The 20,487-nt window shown below is 35.1% G+C and overlaps 1 protein-coding gene across 6 annotated transcripts in view; it reads right to left on the bottom strand.

Annotated features, from left to right (window-relative positions):
• LOC117314822 (transient receptor potential cation channel subfamily M member-like 2) overlaps window positions 1-20,487 on the bottom strand; it is a 74,466-nt gene that overhangs the window by 45,579 nt on the left and 8,400 nt on the right. For 5 of the 6 annotated variants that reach the window (XM_033868969.1, XM_033868945.1, XM_033868930.1 and 2 more), the window contains exons 4-13: window positions 17,921-17,968; window positions 8,478-8,658; window positions 7,793-7,973; window positions 6,270-6,433; window positions 4,770-4,959; window positions 4,457-4,563; window positions 4,156-4,253; window positions 3,124-3,329; window positions 2,640-2,740; window positions 2,004-2,138 (exon numbers count right to left, since the gene is read on the bottom strand). In XM_033868969.1, the coding sequence (XP_033724860.1) occupies window positions 2,004-2,138; window positions 2,640-2,740; window positions 3,124-3,329; window positions 4,156-4,253; window positions 4,457-4,563; window positions 4,770-4,959; window positions 6,270-6,433; window positions 7,793-7,973; window positions 8,478-8,658; window positions 17,921-17,968 (1,411 nt within the window). The remainder of the gene's footprint in view (window positions 1-2,003; window positions 2,139-2,639; window positions 2,741-3,123; window positions 3,330-4,155; window positions 4,254-4,456; window positions 4,564-4,769; window positions 4,960-6,269; window positions 6,434-7,792; window positions 7,974-8,477; window positions 8,659-17,920; window positions 17,969-20,487) is intronic. The other variant, XM_033868963.1, reaches the window with a different exon arrangement.

Genomic DNA, 20,487 nt, shown 5'->3' with positions numbered 1-20,487 from the left:
GAATGGTGTACATACAGAATTATAGAGCTGCAGCAGGACTTTGAATGGTGTACATACAGAATTATAGAGCTGTAGCAGGACTTTGAATGGTGTACATACAGAATTATAGAGCTGTAGCAGGACATTGAATGGTGTACATATGTACATACAGAATTATAGAGCTGCAGCAGGACTTTGAATGGTGTACATACAGAATTATAGAGCTGTAGCAGGACTTTGAATGGTGTACATACAGAATTATAGAGCTGTAGCAGGACTTTGAATGGTGTACATACAGAATTATAGAGCTGTAACAGGACTTTTAATGGTGTACATACAGAATTATAGAGCTGCAGCAGGACTTTGAATGGTGTACATACAGAATTATAGAGCTGTAGCAGGACATTGAATGGTGTACATATGTACATACAGAATTATAGAGCTGCAGCAGGACTTTGAATGGTGTACATACAGAATTATAGAGCTGTAGCAGGACTTTGAATGGTGTACATACAGAATTATAGAGCTGTAGCAGGACTTTGAATGGTGTACATACAGAATTATAGAGCTGTAGCAGGACTTTGAATGGTGTACATACAGAATTATAGAGCTGCAGCAGGACTTTGAATGGTGTACATACAGAATTATAGAGCTGTAGCAGGACTTTGAATGGTGTACATATGTACATACAGAATTATAGAGCTGCAGCAGGACTTTGAATGGTGTACATATGTACATACAGAATTATAGAGCTGTAGCAGGACTTTGAATGGTGTACATATGTACATACAGAATTATAGAGCTGCAGCAGGACTTTGAATGGTGTACATACAGAATTATAGAGCTGTAGCAGGACTTTGAATGGTGTACATACAGAATTATAGAGCTGTAGCAGGACTTTGAATGGTGTACATACAGCATTATAGAGCTGTAGCAGGACTTTGAATGGTGTACATACAGAATTATAGAGCTGTAGCAGGACTTTGAATGGTGTACATACAGAATTATAGAGCTGTAGCAGGACTTTGAATGGTGTACATACAGAATTATAGAGCTGCAGCAGGACTTTGAATGGTGTACATACAGAATTATAGAGCTGTAGCAGGACTTTGAATGGTGTACATACAGAATTATAGAGCTGTAGCAGGACTTTGAATGGTGTACATACAGAATTATAGAGCTGTAGCAGGACTTTGAATGGTGTACATACAGAATTATAGAGCTGTAGCAGGACTTTGAATGGTGTACATACAGAATTATAGAGCTGTAGCAGGACATTGAATGGTGTACATACAGAATTATAGAGCTGCAGCAGGACTTTGAATGGTGTACATACAGAATTATAGAGCTGTAGCAGGACTTTGAATGGTGTACATACAGAATTATAGAGCTGCAGCAGGACTTTGAATGGTGTACATACAGAATTATAGAGCTGTAGCAGGACTTTGAATGGTGTACATACAGAATTATAGAGCTGCAGCAGGACTTTGAATGGTGTACATACAGAATTATAGAGCTGTAGCAGGACTTTGAATGGTGTACATACAGAATTATAGAGCTGTAGCAGGACTTTGAATGGTGTACATATGTACATACAGAATTATAGAGCTGTAGCAGGACTTTGAATGGTGTACATACAGAATTATAGAGCTGTAGCAGGACTTTGAATGGTGTACATACAGAATTATAGAGCTACAGCAGGACTTTGAATGGTGTACATATGTACATACAGAATTATAGAGCTGTAGCAGGACTTTGAATGGTGTACATACAGAATTATAGAGCTGTAGCAGGACTTTGAATGGTGTACATACAGAATTATAGAGCTGCAGCAGGACTTTGAATGGTGTACATACAGAATTATAGAGCTGCAGTAGGACATTGAATGGTGTACATACAGAATTATAGAGCTGTAGCAGGACTTTGAATGGTGTACATACAGAATTATAGAGCTGTAGCAGGACTTTGAATGGTGTACATACAGAATTATAGAGCTGTAGCAGGACTTTGAATGGTGTACATACAGAATTATAGAGCTGCAGCAGGACTTTGACGGTAAGGAACTCCTTCAGACTGACTCCATTGTCTAGGAACATTTCAACAAAGTCCACACGGTTCAGGTTTATAGCTAACAACATGATTTCGTCCAAACTTCCAGACTGGAACAGAATATTGATATAATACTAAAATCAGCACATCACACAATATAGACAAGTTTTAGTGATTCAATTACTACCACTTCATCTTAATATCACCTGGAATCCTTTGGAACCCATGAAGCCCCTATTAAATTGAAAAAATTTTGCCTACTAAAACATCTAATTTCATGATTTTTGTTTAACGAAACCTAATGTACGTTTAAGTTAATTTTTTATTAATTTTCCAACAATTATGAGACAAGTTTTTTCAACCTTCATAGGTTATATACTCTTAGCCCTGGTAGAATTATGCAGGGTTCTTACTGTTGGAGAAACCTTGAAATTACCAGAGAAAGGGAATTGTACCAAGCTATCTGGGTGCTATCACTAATGCTACTAATAACTTTTCATTAAATGACATATGTCTTAATTTTGTAGAATCCGTATTGTCTTGTTTTAAATGTAAAATTATTTTGTTCACATTGAACCTAGCAAAAGAAATAGACTTTAAAATCTTTATACCGGCCACAACTTGTCGTCTGTGAAGATTTCACTTTTGGCGATATCTATCCTATTCCAGGCAAGAGCTAGTCGCAACTGATGGAAGTCCTGCCCTTTGTTTGCTTAAAATTAAAATAACACACTTAGGGACATGTTAAAACATTAAACAATGAGATGACTGTTTCATCATGGAAATTAATAGCTATAAATATCAATACATTTGTTTTTTAATATGGAGTCAAAAATCATTTCAAAATCATAGGAAGTTGGCAAGTTTAATTTGTCAAACACTTAAAGTAGTGTCAATCAATTATTTTCTCATATTAAAATGGAACTGCTTAATTGTAAAAAGTGGCAAATACATGTACCTATCCCACAGGATGAAATTGAGAATGAAAAATGATAAATTGGATGTAGAATGTCCCACTAATTAGATGAAAATGCAAATTCTCTGAGAAGATGGCACCACTGACAGGAAGTATGGACTGAAGAAGGCCACACCCACCTTTAAGCAGAGCATGTAATATGGGGACATCGATATCTTTCTGGGAGCCTATAGAGGTGCCAAGTTTGAAGACGTTGATGAGGTCACGTTTCTCCAGACAGTCCTTGACGACTCCACAGTTGTTGACAAGGTTTTTAGTACCGTACGCCTCCTGTACCATCTCCTGAACCTCTGCACTAAGGGCATCGTCAAACACTGTCCGCATCCTGGTAACAATGACAGGGTTATATTATGTTGTGTAATAACTGGCTGTATTTTGTCGATCGTTTAAAAGTATTTTATCAAATCAGTCGTATTTAATGGCGATAGGGCATCAGACTATATAAGTATTACAAAAGTCCTTATTGATAGTAGATCTCTGATTATATAGGACAGTAATCACACCTAAACACAGCTCATCAATGTCTGGTTGTCATAGATTCTTAAATCATGTAAACAGAACTGTCGCCAGGATGGCTGACAAATACCCCCGCAATCCGTATGAGTCAATGGACAACTGGAACTGTTATTTAGATGCTAACTGAGATAACCTGTGCATGCCCCTATTTCTGAAATTCAGAATGGCTGGAATATGTGTTGTTCATAAAAAAGAGAATTTAGTGATAAGTTTTGTTGAAATCAGTCCACAGGTTTTGGAAGAGTTGTCTGGACAATATAAACCTGTTTATAATGGCAACAAAAATTTGGAATTTTAACATCTGCATGCACATCTGCACATGTTTTCTGACATTCCCGTGAAGTTTTGTGAAAATCGGTTCACAAGTTTAGGAGTTGTCTGGACAAGAAAATATATCCTATGAATAGTGACCAGTATAACCATGGCAACCAAATTTTGGAATTTAAACAGCTGCAGGCACATCTATACATGGTCATCTGTATAGGAGGAGTTGTCCAGACAAGATGTGTCTACCGATAGACGGACGGACAGACTTCGTTGTGGGGGTATAATAATAACTTACTGGGTTAAGATATTTCCATCGTGATCTGTAACCTCTATTTAGGAGGAGTTGTGGGGGTATAATAATAACTTACTGGGTTAAGATATTTCCATCCTGATCTGTAACCTCTATTTCCTCCTCACCAGAGTTATTGTAGGCATATGCCAAGATGTCAGCTGCTTTGCCTGATCCCTGAAATATACCCAGTATGTTTTAAATCTTATTAAATAATAAGAAAGTCGATAGGAAACACTACATAGTAAAGTATGTTTATAGTCAATCTGGATAAACATGAAAATATATTTCAATACAGGTACAACTAGTTTAAAAATTGATGTTAAAGAGAAAATGTTTTAATTTAATTCCTTAATTTGAATCCGTTTTCGTACACCTACCTCGACCACTACGATAGGTGTATTGTTAGCGACGGCCTGTTTGACTGTCTGTAGGGTGTTGGGACCTCCCTGTAAGACCAACAGTACGATCGGGACCGACACAGCATCTGTAAAACAATAGATAATGTTACATATGTAACAGTAATCCTTACTTAAATAATCACTCACGGCATCAGAAAAGTATCACATTTATCCAGACAACAGATCTGAGGTAACAATAATAAGATAACAGTAACATATATTACATTTATCCAGACAACAGATCTGAGGTAACAATAATAAGATAACAGTAACATATATCAAACCTAACTACCTTTGCTTGTATCAGTTTTCATGTTGGCAACAGTCTGTTCAAGTTGCGCACGGAAAGGGATCTCTACCCCAAAATCATGCTGTGTACCATTGTCCACAAGAATAAAATGGGTGTGGTTGGGATCGAGAGAGCTCTCTCGAACTTTGGATTCCTTCTCAATCCTATATCGAGCTGGCCACTTTCCATTTCCCTAGAGTAAATACAACATTACATCAGTTGTATGGATCAAACAACCAACTGGGAAAAATCAATTTGGTAAAGGCTTAATAAGTTATGCATATTTATTGATATCATTTAATATAAATTATGTTGCTTATGTTAACGCTATGCATTTATACATTATTTATCATCAAAATGATGATACAGAACATTTTGGTACAATTGTATTATCAAAATTTGAAAACAAACCAAGTTAAACAAATTGACATCTCCCTCCAAAATAATAAAACTTAATATGGGGGCTGCCTGATATTTTGTGAGCCTCATATTGAAGGATTTGAATTTTGCCAGCATATTGTATTATTTTTCAACATTATCCCCTTCAGTTTCTGTACACTTTTGCCAGCTGTGTTTAAGGACCTCAATACCACTTTTATAGAACTCCATTTCTTGGCTGGTCAGAAAGTCATCATGTAGGACGTCATCATCGCACTTAAAGTGGGTGCTTGAAATAACTGTTTTCATTTTTGGAAATAGATGACAGTCTGATGGAGCGAGATCAGGTGAATAAGGCGGATACTTAATCAATTTGAAGCCACATATATTAATCGTGAATTGCAGCCATGGTTTGAAACCTTTTTTATGCACATATTGGATCACTGCTCTTTCACAGATTTTGTCCATTTTGCAAAAGCCACTTGTCTTGTTTACTTTAGAGTGCTACCTCGTCAATATAAACTAACCAAATGAGACCAGTCCTTGGCTACACGGCCCTATATAGTCAGAGAATAGTAAAAAGAACCTCCTTCAATACGAGGCTGACAACATATCAATCAACCTTTTAGGTATGAAATTGTCATTAATTAACCTAAATGTACATTGATTAACCTAGAATAATCATGGAATAGCATGCTTAAGATTTGATGTCTTTTATAATTGTTTAGTTTATGAATTTTTTTAGTCAGATTTGTAGAGACTCTACCATATAATAACAAATACCCTTTACTTTTGGGTTTGTTTGTTTATTTCTTGGTTTAATCGCCCCATGAACAGCCTTGGTCATTTTGAGGCTCTATATCATTGTAGTAGTTGGTGACTACCTCACTGAACAGCATACAGGGGGCCCGTCACATGCCATCCAGAGCAATAAGGTTAAAGTGTCTTGCCCGAGAACGCAATCATAACATTAAAGTCTTGTCTGTTTCTCAGCTTTCTGAGGAACACGCATCAACATAGGTAGGGATAATTGAACCTCTCACCTCTACACACAGGTACGATTGTCTCTGTATATTTTCAACAATAACCTTAACATGTTACTGTGTTCCTCTGTCCTCTACTTACATCTTTACTGATAAGTTCTTGTTTGTTCTGAATGACACCCCAGGTTGCTATGCCGATAGCAACAACGGGAGTGGATGATACAGAAGTGAGGCCATAATCACGCACAGACTCGCCGACGTGTTTCATCACCCCAGTGTTGGTCCCTCCAGTGATAATCCACGCACCTGTAACACACATCCAGCATCCATATATACTACAATGATACTCTCGTATAGCTTATGGAATCATTTAAATACTCCAACATACTAATTAAGATTATATAATGTCCACACAGTGAGCTTTAGTAAAGTGTAACTATTATCTTAAGTGAGGTGTAACTAGGTAGTATCTTTAGTGAAGTGTCACTAGTATCTTTAGTGAAGTGTAATTAGTACTTTAGTGAAGTGTAATTAGTACTTTAGTGAAGTGTAATTATTACTTTATTGAAGTGTAACTAGTACATTAGTGAAGTGTAACTAGTACTTTAGTGAAGTGTAACTAGTACTTTAGTGAACTGTAACTAGTACTTTAGTGAAGTGTAACTAGTATTTTAGAGAACTGTAACTAGTACTTTAGTGAAGTGTAACTAGTACTTTAGTGAAGTGTAACAAGTACTTTAGTGAAGTGTAACAAGTACTTTAGTGAAGTGTAACAAGTACTTTAGTGAAGTGTAACTAGTACTTCGGTGAAGTGTAACTAGTACTTTAGTGAAGTGTAACTAGTACTTCGGTGAAGTGTAACTAGTACTTCAGTGAAGTGTAACTAGTATTTTAGTGAAGTGTTACTTAAGTGAAGTGTAACAAGTACTTTAGAGAAGTGTAACTAGTACTTTAGAGAAGTGTAACAAGTACATGTGTGTATCTGCTCCATTTATCCTTATTAATTATCCATCCCTGTATTATCCCAGCATGCTCTACTCACTGTTCTAAATAATCAATTTTCCAAACCATCCCAGCATCCTCTACTCATCCTAATTACACTAACACTTTATACTCTATTTTCAACAGTAAACAATTCTGGCATCATTAATTATATATGCTGATAATAGAATCATAAATGTACCAATTATGCAATGAGCCTCAATACCAGGCTGATGAATGTTGATTGATCTCTGCATTATTTATGTTGTGTATTCATTCAACAACTGAGAGCTGATGAAATCTACCACTGCCACAACTTAAGGACTGATACTATGTTTATAGCACTGTGCTGGGTTTTGTAATGGATATGCTATGTAAATGTTGGTTATCAACTCCATGGTTCAATGAGTATATTGTAATAACAGGTTTACTTTGTGTACATACAATGAATGCGATTCTAGGTGAAGTTATGATAGGTCCTTAATCAATGTTCAGATTGATAAAAACATTTTAGGTTTAATATCAAAAAGCCAGATATAATAATAAGATTGGAAAGTTTTAGACATCGTAAATGTAAAAAAAAATAATCAATAAATGTTAAAATATTTATATTATAAAATGTTTTTAAAGTAATTTGTTTATATTTATACATACAGGTAGATCATTTAAACAAATATACCTTACCTGTACTTTTAGCAACCTTCATCAAGCCTCTGCGGAATACCTCTTTAAGCCTCGCTTTCATGTGGAAGTTTTTCGCTCCCCCAGTGACAGATATAAGAAGATTGGGTTTGTCAAGGCCCCAAATATCCATCATCAACTTTAGCATATCATTCGTCTTTGTTTTAACATCCACACGAACATACTGTAATCAAGGGGAGACATTTATACTGATACACATCAAAATGGTTTCCAAGAATGTTCATGTGAATTTATTATTCTGATTTTCCACATGGAATGTATACTAAGACATTTGTACAGAATATTGATGAAATAAAATACACAATCATTACTTTATGTTACAAATCATACACAGTAGCTAACAAGTTTACACCTGTGAAATCAACTTGATAGTTTTAATAATCTTCATTCTGCTAAAAAGCCAGAATTGTATCATCGAGTGTAACATAATTACAAATATTGTAGCCTTTGGACTCTTATATATGTTGAGCTTTTATAATGTTGAAAATCTTTCTGAAAGATTTTTTTCCATGCAAATAAAAGTTCAGGGGAAATGACAGTTTAAATACTAATAGGTAAAGTTCAAAGTCAACTATACTTCCTCTGTGACCAAAACAAGGGAGACCACTATTGTGAGACCAGATATCAATTTTTCCAGTTCATGCATATAGCTGCCTCCAATTTTTACCTTTCGTTCCGTCTGCCCATACCCCACAAACTCCACCTCCCCAAATGTGTCTGTTGGTAGAGAGTAAGTGTTCGCGTCCACATTCCAGACGTCAGGTGGGAAGCCATCATGAGGGCGTGTGTGTGGGTGTGAGGACTTCCGGTACCCACACTGACACAACGCATCACCAGACCCAACCACCCTGAAACAGCACAAATCACCAATCAGCGACAATTTTCTGGGTTTAAGGGAATTGATAATATATTTTGGGAAGGTATAATTAGAGGTTATCATCATTTAAAGTTATCAACATTTATTGTCAACTGCAACTGCAGATGCTAAAAATGATACCTAACTTGAATTCAGATGACATTTTTACCTTACTATAGCTATATGTAGCATATCATAATAAGTTTATTTAGTCGATCTGAAAGGATAAATGGAAACTGCCAGTAACCAGTATTGCCAGTTTTAATTTAATACTATATTTCATTCATCTAGATTGTATTTATGTTTCTTTATGTTTGATTAGGCCTTAAAATTATCAGTATAATTGATAAAGCAATGAGAGGAATTGATCTACAAGATTTTGTGATTCTCTAATAGGCAACTGGCGATTTGAGGCATAGCGGAAAGTCTAGGGTCCCAAAGATTGTCTGAACTCCCATATACTACTTTGTATGTTGAACAAGTAGAGCAAAGCAAACTATCATGCTGAAAACATTAAGAGATAATGAAAAAGTTTCTTTTTTTCACCTTAATTTGGTCACATCCTTTGATCTAATCTACAGAACCTTTTTACCATATGAGTTTTAAAATCCCTTTAGCCATATATTTCAGAAGTTTCCCCAGTTAATTGGACCCCACCCTTACATAAGTATACCACACCACCGTTTTATCTAGATGGGGTTCTGACTCCCCTATCTCAGAGATTCTTTATAGATCAAACCCCTTCATTAAAGAGAAAAATGATGGGAGGTAAATGACTGGCCTCATTTGGTTAGCTTATATTGATGAGGCAGAACTCTAAATTAACCAAGACAAGCGGCTTTTAATGGACAAATGGACAAAATTGTTGAAAAAGCAGTGATCCAATATTTGCATAGAAAAGGTTTAACATTTAAGGATATCCATAATGGTATGGTAGCAACACTAGGGAAAGATTCCCCTTCATATGCTACAGTAAAAAGGTGGCACAGCCAACAGAGCCTTGCGGATGACCCCGTCCTGGAAGGCCTGTCAATGTTGCACCCCCAGAAATGGTCAATAAAGTTCATGATGCTATGACTGCCAGATGGGTCATAGAAAGATATATAGCCAGTAGAGTTGGCATTTCACAAGAAAGAATTAATACATTCCATTCTGACCGAGGATCTTGCAATGAGAAAGCTTTCGGCCCGATGGGTACCCGTGAATACTTCTGACAGTTGATCGGAAGCACAGCAGGCGCACATTACTACCTGCTAATCTGAACCTTTTTGAGGAAGATCCTGCCAACTTTCTTCAGAGATTAATTGTCACTATGGATGAAACATGGGTCCATCATTTTCCCCTAGAGGCCAAACAACAATAGAAACAATGGAAGCATCCTGGCTGTCCCCCACCAAAAAAGGCAAAGACTGTTCCATTAGCTGGGAAGATTATGGCCTCTGTTTCATGGATACAGATAGTATTCTGCTGATAGATTGTCACCAAAATGGACAAACAATCAATGGCACATACTATGCTTCACTTCTGAGGCAATTACGGGAAAATATTAAACATAAGCGTCGCGGAAAGCTCACTAAAGGTGTGTTATTCCATCAGGACAATGCTCCTGTTCACAAGTCTGTCATTACCATAGCTGCCATTCATGATGTGGCTTTGTGGCTTTAAATTGATTGAGCAGCCGCCTTATTCATCTGATCTCGCTCCATTAGACTTTCATCTATTTCTAAAACTGAAAACAGCTATTTCAGGCATCCACTTTCAGTCGGATGATAATGTCATGATACATGCAGTCTATGACTTTCTCAACAGCAAAGAAAAGGAGTTCTATAAAAGTGGCATTGAGGCCCTTAGACACCGCTGGCTAAAGTGTACAGATACTGAAGGGGATTCTGTTGAAATATAATATAATATGTCCAGCAAAATTCAAATCCTTCAATATGTACATGTATCCTTACTCTGGGAATTAAACATCCAGTGTTTTAACAATACATAGCAATAAGAAATGCTTTGATCCGAAATATTGTTTTGATATTCGGGGAATAATACTGATGTGCAACTTAAAGGCCAAAGAGTGACCTGTGTGTATATTTTTAGTCCAGTACTTCCCGAGAGATAACTAAAACAAGAATGGAATGGATGGATCTTATTCCAGTATAATAACACCCCCAACCCCATACTGTGAGCTCAGCCTGTGAATAAAAAATAGACTGCTCTGATAACACTACTGTCTGCTCAGCTTGTTAACTATATGTCACTAATAACTGAAACAACAGAAACAGAGTGTGACAACTCCATCAATTATTGATAAAGTTGTATTGAATTAGGATAGAGTATTTATCAATGTAGGTACAGGGTGACAGTCACATCACTGATCCAGGACATGTACACCAGAAACAAATCGTACCAGAGGCCATGTAAACAAATCTCCAGGTTTTTGCCATGTATATAGATAACAATAACTTGATTGATCATCACATTAGTATTGATCATCACATTAGTATATAAACAGAAACACTTCAGTACCAATAAGGCCCTGAACTATAACATACAGTCTCTGTATATAGAGACTGATCGTCAGTCATTAACACAATCTCTAAATAAATCATGGGGAGTAATGTGTGTTTACTGACTACATAGCTGTTGTATTTCCTCGCTGAAATTCCTGTCGGGTAGGTAAATAATTCATTTCCTCGATCTCATTTACATCTAGGGAATTTACATATAAACACACTGAGGCAGCATTATATCACAGAGGAGTCTAGTATCTGTTAATGATACTGAATTATAACACCCATCAATGATACTTAATGGGAACATTTAACACCCATCAATGATACTTAGTGGGAACATTTAACACCCATCAATGATACTTAGTGGGAACATTTAACACCCATCAATGATACTTAATGGGAACATTTAACACCCATCAATGATAATTAGTGGGAACATTTAACACCCATCAATGATAATTAGTGGGAACATTTAACACCCATCAATGATACTTAGTGGGAACATTTAACACCCATCAATGATACTTAGTGGGAACATTTAACACCCATCAATGATACTTAATGGGAACATTTAACACCCATCAATGATAATTAGTGGGAACATTTAACACCCATCAATGATAATTAGTGGGAACATTTAACACCCATCAATGATACTTAGTGGGAACATTTAACACCCATCAATGATACTTAGTGGGAACATTTAACACCCATCAATGATACTTAATGGGAACATTTAACACCCATCAATTATAATTAGTGGGAACATTTAACACCCATCAATGATAATTAGTGGACACATTTAACACCCATCAATGATACTTAATGGGAACATTTAACACCCATCAATGATAATTAGTGGGAACATTTAACACCCATCAATGATAATTAGTGGACACATTTAACACCCATCAATGATAATTAGTGGGAACATTTAACACCCATCAATGATACTTAGTGGAAACATTTAACACCCATCAATGATAATTAGTGGGAACATTTAACACCCATCAATGATACTTAATGGGAACATTTAACACCCATCAATGATAATTAGTGGGAACATTTAACACCCATCAATGATAATTAGTGGACACATTTAACACCCATCAATGATAATTAGTGGGAACATTTAACACCCATCAATGATACTTAATGGAAAGATTTAACACCCATCAATGATAATTAGTGGGAACATTTAACACCCGTCAATGACACTTATTGGGAACATTTAACACCCATCAATGATAATTAGTGGGAACATTTAACACCCATCAATGATACTTAGTGGGAACATTTAACACCCATCAATGATACTTAGTGGGAACATTTAACACCCATCAATGATAATTAGTGGGAACATTTAACACCCATCAATGATACTTAGTGGGAACATTTAACACCCATCAATGATACTTAGTGGGAACATTTAACACCCATCAATGATACTTAATGGGAACATTTAACACCCATCAATGATAATTAGTGGGAACATTTAACACCCATCAATGATAATTAGTGGACACATTTAACACCCATCAATGATACTTAATGGGAACATTTAACACCCATCAATGATAATTAGTGGGAACATTTAACACCCATCAATGATAATTAGTGGGAACATTTAACACCCATCAATGATACTTAGTGGAAACATTTAACACCCATCAATGACAATTAGTGGGAACATTTAACACCCATCAATGATACTTAATGGGAACATTTAACACCCATCAATGATAATTAGTGGGAACATTTAACACCCATCAATGATAATTAGTGGACACATTTAACACCCATCAATGATAATTAGTGGGAACATTTAACACCCATCAATGATACTTAATGGAAACATTTAACATCCATCAATGATAATTAGTGGGAACATTTAACACCCGTCAATGACACTTATTGGGAACATTTAACACCCATCAATGATAATTAGTGGGAACATTTAACACCCATCAATGATAATTAGTGGGAACATTTAACACCCATCAATGATAATTAATGGGAACATTTAACACCCATCAATGATACTTAGTGGGAACATTTAACACCCATCAATGATAATTAATGGAAACATTTAACACCCATCAATGATAATTAGTGGGAACATTTTACACCCATCAATGATAATTAGTGGGAACATTTAACACCCATCAATGATACTTAGTGGGAACATTTAACACCCATCAATGATAATTAGTGGGAACATTTAACACCCATCAATGATAATTAGTGGGAACATTTTACACCCATCAATGATACTTAGTGGGAACATTTAACACCCGTCAATGATACTTAGTGGGAACATTTAACACCTATCAATGATACTTAGTGGGAACATTTAACACCCGTCAATGATACTTAGTGGGAACATTTAACACCTATCAATGATATTTAGTGGGAACATTAACACCCATCAATGATGCTTAGTGGGAACATTTAACACCTATCAATGATACTTAGTGGGAACATTTAACACCCGTCAATGATACTTAGTGGGAACATTTAACACCTATCAATGATATTTAGTGGGAACATTAACACCCGTCAATGATAATTAGTGGGAACATTTAACACCCATCAATGATACTTAGTGGGAACATTAACACCCATCAATGATGCTTAGTGGGAACATTAACACCCATCAATGATAATTATGGGAACATTTAACACCCATCAATGATACTTAGTGGAAACATTTAACACCCATCAATGATAATTAGTGGGAACAGTTAACACCCATCAATGATAATTAGTGGGAACATTTAACACCCATCAATGATACTTAATGGGAACATTTAACACTCATCAATGATACTTAGTGGGAACATTTAACACCCATCAATGATACTTAGTGGGAACATTTAACACCCATCAATGATACTTAGTGGACACATTTAACACCTATCAATGATAATTAGTGGGAACATTTAACACCCATCAATGATACTTAGTGGACACATTTAACACCCATCAATGATACTTAGTGGGAACATTTAACACCCATCAATGATAATTAGTGGGAACATTTAACACCCATCAATGATAATTAGTGGGAACATTTAACACCCATCAATGATACTTAGTGGGAACATTTAACACCCATCAATGATAATTAGTGGGAACATTTAACACCCATCAATGATACTTATAATATACAGAACTTGTATAGCGCTGAATTTAGCTTTAAAAACTACGCTAGAGCGCTTTACAACCTTAAAATAAATAAAAATTAATTCACAACATTAAAATATATAAAAAGCAAGATATTAAAACACTAAAACATATAAAAGAACAAGTCATTCCTGTGGTGAGCTTAAACCAGCTATAAAGTCTATATATCAATACTGGTAAAACACTGTTAAAACTTTTAATCATCCTAATTAAAAGCTAATTTGAAAAGATGGGTCTTCAAAAGAGTCTTAAAAGAATCAATTTTTCTGGCACTCCTAATTTTTAAAGGGAGACGATTCCAAAGGGAGGCAGCAGCTTTATCAAACCGTCTGTCCCCATATGTTTTGGTTCGGGTCTTTGGCTCAACCAAGTAGTTTTCATGTTCTGATCGAAGTGATCTCGATGGGACATATGGTGTCACAAGATCCCTGAGATACATAGGAGCTAAACCATTCAGAGCTTTATATGTGTACATGAGTGGGAACATTTAACACCCATCAATGATAATTAGTGGAAACATTTAACACCCATCAATGATACTTAGTGGGAACATTTAACACCCATCAATGATACTTAGTGGAAACATTTAACACCCATCAATGATAATTAGCGGGAACATTTAACACCCATCAATGATAATTAGTGGGAACATTTAACACCCATCAATGATACTTAGTGGGAACATTTAACACCCATCAATGATAATTAGTGGGAACATTTAACACCCATCAATGATAATTAGTGGGAACATTTAACACCCATCAATGATACTTAGTGGGAACATTTAACACCCATCAATGATAATTAGTGGGAACATTTAACACCCATCAATGATAATTAGTGGAAATGTTTATAAGTTGGAACATTTAACACCCATCAATGATAATTAGTGGGAACATTTAACACCCATCAATGATAATTAGCGGGAACATTTAACACCCATCAATGATAATTAGTGGGAACATTTAACACCCATCAATGATACTTAGTGGGAACATTTAACACCCATCAATGATAATTAGTGGGAACATTTAACACCCATCAATGATAATTAGTGGGAACATTTAACACCCATCAATGATACTTAGTGGGAACATTTAACACCCATCAATGATAATTAGTGGGAACATTTAACACCCATCAATGATAATTAGTGGGAACATTTAACACCCATCAATGATAATTAGTGGAAATGTTTATAAGTTGGAACATTTAACACCCATCAATGATAATTAGTGGGAACATTTAACACCCATCAATGATAATTAGCGGGAACATTTAACACCCATCAATGATAATTAGTGGGAACATTTAACACCCATCAATGATACTTAGTGGGAACATTTAACACCCATCAATGATAATTAGTGGGAACATTTAACACCCATCAATGATAATTAGTGGGAACATTTAACACCCATCAATGATACTTAGTGGGAACATTTAACACCCATCAATGATAATTAGTGGGAACATTTAACACCCATCAATGATAATTAGTGGAAATGTTTATAAGTTGGAACATTTAACACCCATCAATGATAATTAGTGGGAACATTTAACACCCATCAATGATAATTAGTGGGAACATTTAACACCCATCAATGATAATTAATGGGAACATTTAACACCCATCAATGATAATTAGTGGGAACATTTAACACCCATCAATGATACTTAGTGGAAATGTTTATAAGTTGGAACATTTAACATCCATCAAATCCCATATTGTACACTATCTTGATTGAAATGAAAATTATAGCACCACCTTAGAAGTTGTTATAGGTACGTGGCATATACTATAGACCTCACCCTAATACCGTTCACTACAAAGTCATTGTTCAATTTTGTAACAGTTTGAGGAATACCAGTCATTAGGAGTCTAGAGTAGTCTCCATCTTAATAATCAAAATTATACTTGATATCGATACCATGTTTCAAAGAAATCATTCAAAAAATGTATACTGTATGTAGGATCGCAGGACAAAAAATTAAATAACGCTTGCAAAAATAGTCAAATCAAAAGTAGTTTCCGGGAAAGAGATCGGTCAATAGATGAAGGAGGAGATCTCTAAACAAACAAACAGTGGGCGACAGGCCAGATGGACTAGAAGCCATACCATAATACTACCAGGAGTATTTCTTTGAAAATGTCCTCGCATCATAACTATACGTACCATGAATAACATAAGACATGATATAAGACACTATGAATCACTCAAAATGCCAGTGACTTTTGTTAGAGAGTGTATATTCTGTCAATCTCTGGGTTCGTTTGATTATTTGTTTGCTGGGCCAGCTAGCTGGATCACCCTGTGAACAACCAGTGAAGGAAAATGCCTGCATATAATTCAAACACTTTATCAAACATGCAATTCTTAAAACTCAGAATATTTGAGAGAGGAAAACTGCAACAGTTTTTAAGAGGAAGCTTTGAAAGGATTTCCCTTTATCACAATAATTATTAATGTTTGTAAAATAGAATGTGTAAATTGGAAGAAAAATCCTTTACAAGTTGTTTTAACAATGATAAGTTTGGTACACACGATACCAGAGAACACTTTTAAATAATTTTACAGAATTTTTACATATTTAGTGATGAAACCAGATACATTATACAGTAACAGAAAACTGTTTATATACTCCTCCTGTCTATGTCTATATACAGTAAGACTCTCCTTATAAACAAGTGATGCAGGGCAGGTATATATATAACCAGACCTGATTGACCTGTCCTGTTGACCTTAGTAACAGTAACTAATCACAGGTAAGTGGAATTACAGGTAAGTGGAATTACATGTAAGTGGAATTACATGCAGGCAAGTGGAATAACAGGTAAGTGGAATTTCATATGAGGTACATCTCATAGGTAGATAAATCCATCAAAAAGGTTAACTCCTAAGTCTTAACAGGAGAAACTGTTCAGGACTAGTGTATACTTTATACTGTATTGTACCTAAACAAGAACACTAATTAATATAATCACCTTAAATGAATATTTGTCCTGAAGGTCAACAAGATTGGTCCTATAGGTCTGACTATATACTGATTATGAGTCAAAGTTCTAACCAGCCACAGTGTACAGCGTCGTCACTATTTCCGATGTTATAGAGCATTTACTAACTGTTTTAACTTTAGTGTTGCTATGTCTGTCCGTCGACCCATTCAATATTTGGTTGTAATTTGCTCCAGTTCTCCAATTCTTTATTGATTACCTCATTTTTTTTTCTCATAGTCGTCAAAATTTATCTATTTCTGCAGAAACCTATATAAATACATCTTATCAGTTACACCATTTTAGTGTTTCGCCTACTGAATCATTGTCCTTACCTAGTCTACTGAGTTAGTTGCAGTCTTGTATAATTTGTTTTCTTTCACAAATATGGTATATGCTAATTAATACGTCATAATAGTACTAATTATTATTTTCTTTTAAATTATTTTATAATTATTTGGCAATAACATCAAAATGACTGGTTAGTTCTCTGGCTCAGCTACTAGAAGTGTATCAAAGCTTGAAGTCAATGACAAGGTCCAGAGTATAATTGAATGCCTTACCAAGTCTCGATCTGTGCCCTGTTGTACTGTGTACGTAGGGGTGGTAGTCTGTGAGTGCAGACCAACATATATACATTTACTTCATATTAGTACCAGAAATATGCACATATTCCATACATGTATAGTGTGCAGGTACATTACTAATTGCACACTGGTATAGTGTGCAGGTACATTATTAATTGCACACTGGTATAGTGTGCAGGTATATTTTTAAGTTTCATTTTTTGAAAGTAAGTAAATACTACATTAGTTCTATAAACAGTAAACTTAAAAGTCAACAGGTATCTTTGAAATATTTTTTTACCATTTCTCAAGCTGTAACAAATGCCAACACCCAGGTGACAAAAATACCAGATTTAAAGTGCACATGTAGATGGTGGGGATTATCAAAACTATGGACAGGTTTGGCAGAAGAGTTACCAGATGGGTATTGTACCTATAGGGAACCTTGAACCAGGGAACCATTGAACTAGGATAATGTACAAGATACTTATACATTTGAATAGGGAACCAAGGCAATGTACAAGGTACCTATATATATACATTGTATAGGGAACCAGGAAACCAGGGTAATTCACAGTGTACATACAACTATATAGGGAACCAAACACCAGGGAACCAGAAAACCAGGGTAATTCACAGGGAACCTACATGTATACAGGGAACCAGAAAACCAGGGTAATTCACAGAGTACCTACATTTATATCAGGGTCCAGGGTAATTCATAAGGTACTTCTATTTATAAAGAGAACCAGAGGCCCAGTGAACCAGGAAACTAAAGAACCAAAAACCAGGGTAATCAAAAGGGTACATACATATATAGAGAGAACCAGGGTAATTTACAGGGTACATACATTTATATAGGTACAAGGTACCTGGGAACCTGGAAACCACGGTAATAAAGATAATGTACCAAATTTTACATGGAATATTTGACAGTAAAATGTCAGAGATCAGTTCACCAAGGATATGGGTACAGTCAAGGAAAATCTGCATGCACTCAAACTTGTATAATTATTGATAGAATTACAGTGTTACCTTCTCCTTCTTCTTGCACTAAAAGGACTGGTGGTATTCAGATATGTTTATTAACAGGCACAGACACATATTCAGAGAGAGTGAAAGGGCAGGTAAAATTGATGTTCAATTGTATTTCACATGAATGAATTGTTACTAATGATGATGTTACTAATGATTTCTGATTTATCAAAAAATCTACTAGAATTACTGACTTTTGAAGATTCTGTCCAAATATAGAGAATCTCACAGGATTAATTGGGTCACGTGGAATAAATACAACAAGTTCAATCATTTCATATGCCAGAAGCCCTTAGGTGAGTTGAATATCAAATTATTTAATGATTTTAAAAAATACTGTAAGGCATAATTGTGAATGTAAGATTATATTTATCACATATTTATGGGAAAGTAAGCGAACTCTTTCGCATTAATTTCTTTATATGATGTGAATTTAGAACTGTATACATGTTTTATAAACAGAGATAATTGAGCTACATTTTCATCATGTATAAGGTATGACATGATAAATCATTTTTAATGTCACAATAGTGTTATTATACATGTACCTTACAATATCTATCACTTAGCCTTAATGTCACAATAGTGTTATTATACATGTACCTTACAATATCTATCACTTAGCCTTAATGTCACAATAGTGTTATTATACATGTACCTTACAATATCTATCACTTAGCCTTAATGTCACAATAGTGTTATTATACATGTACCTTACAATATCTATCACTTAGCCTTAATGTCACAATAGTGTTATTATACATGTACCTTACAACATCTATCACTTAGCCTTAATGTCACAATAGTGTTATTATACATGTACCTTACAATATCTATCACTTAGCCTTAATGTCACAATAGTGTCATTATACATGTACCTTACAATATCTATCACTTAGCCTTAATGTCACAATAGTGTCATTATACATGTACCTTACAATATCTATCACTTAGCCTTAATGTCACAATTGTGTTATTATACATGTACCTTACAATATCTATCACTTAGCCTTAATGTCACAATAGTGTTATTATACATGTACCTTACAATATATCTATCACTTAGCCTTAATGTCACAATAGTGTTATTATACATGTACCTTACAATATATCTATCACTTAGCCTTAATGTCACAAAAGTGTTATATTATTATACATGTACCTTACAATATCTATCACTTAGCCTTAATGTCACAGTAGTGTTATTATACATGTACCTTACAATATCTATCACTTAGCCTTAATGTCACAATAGTGTTATTATACATGTACCTTACAATATCTATCACTTAGCCTTAATGTCACAATAGTGTTATTATACATGTACCTTACAACATCTATCACTTAGCCTTAATGTCACAATAGTGTTATTATACATGTACCTTACAATATCTATCACTTAGCCTTAATGTCACAATAGTGTTATTATACATGTACCTTACAATATCTATCACTTAGCCTTAATGTCACAATTGTGTTATTATACATGTACCTTACAATATCTATCACTTAGCCTTAATGTCACAATA

The sequence above is a fragment of the Pecten maximus genome, chromosome 2 (assembly GCF_902652985.1).
Source record: "Pecten maximus chromosome 2, xPecMax1.1, whole genome shotgun sequence".
NCBI lineage: Eukaryota > Metazoa > Mollusca > Bivalvia > Pectinida > Pectinidae > Pecten > Pecten maximus.
The sequence above is the reverse complement of the archived record's forward strand: the minus strand, read 5'-3'. Positions and strand labels throughout refer to the sequence as shown.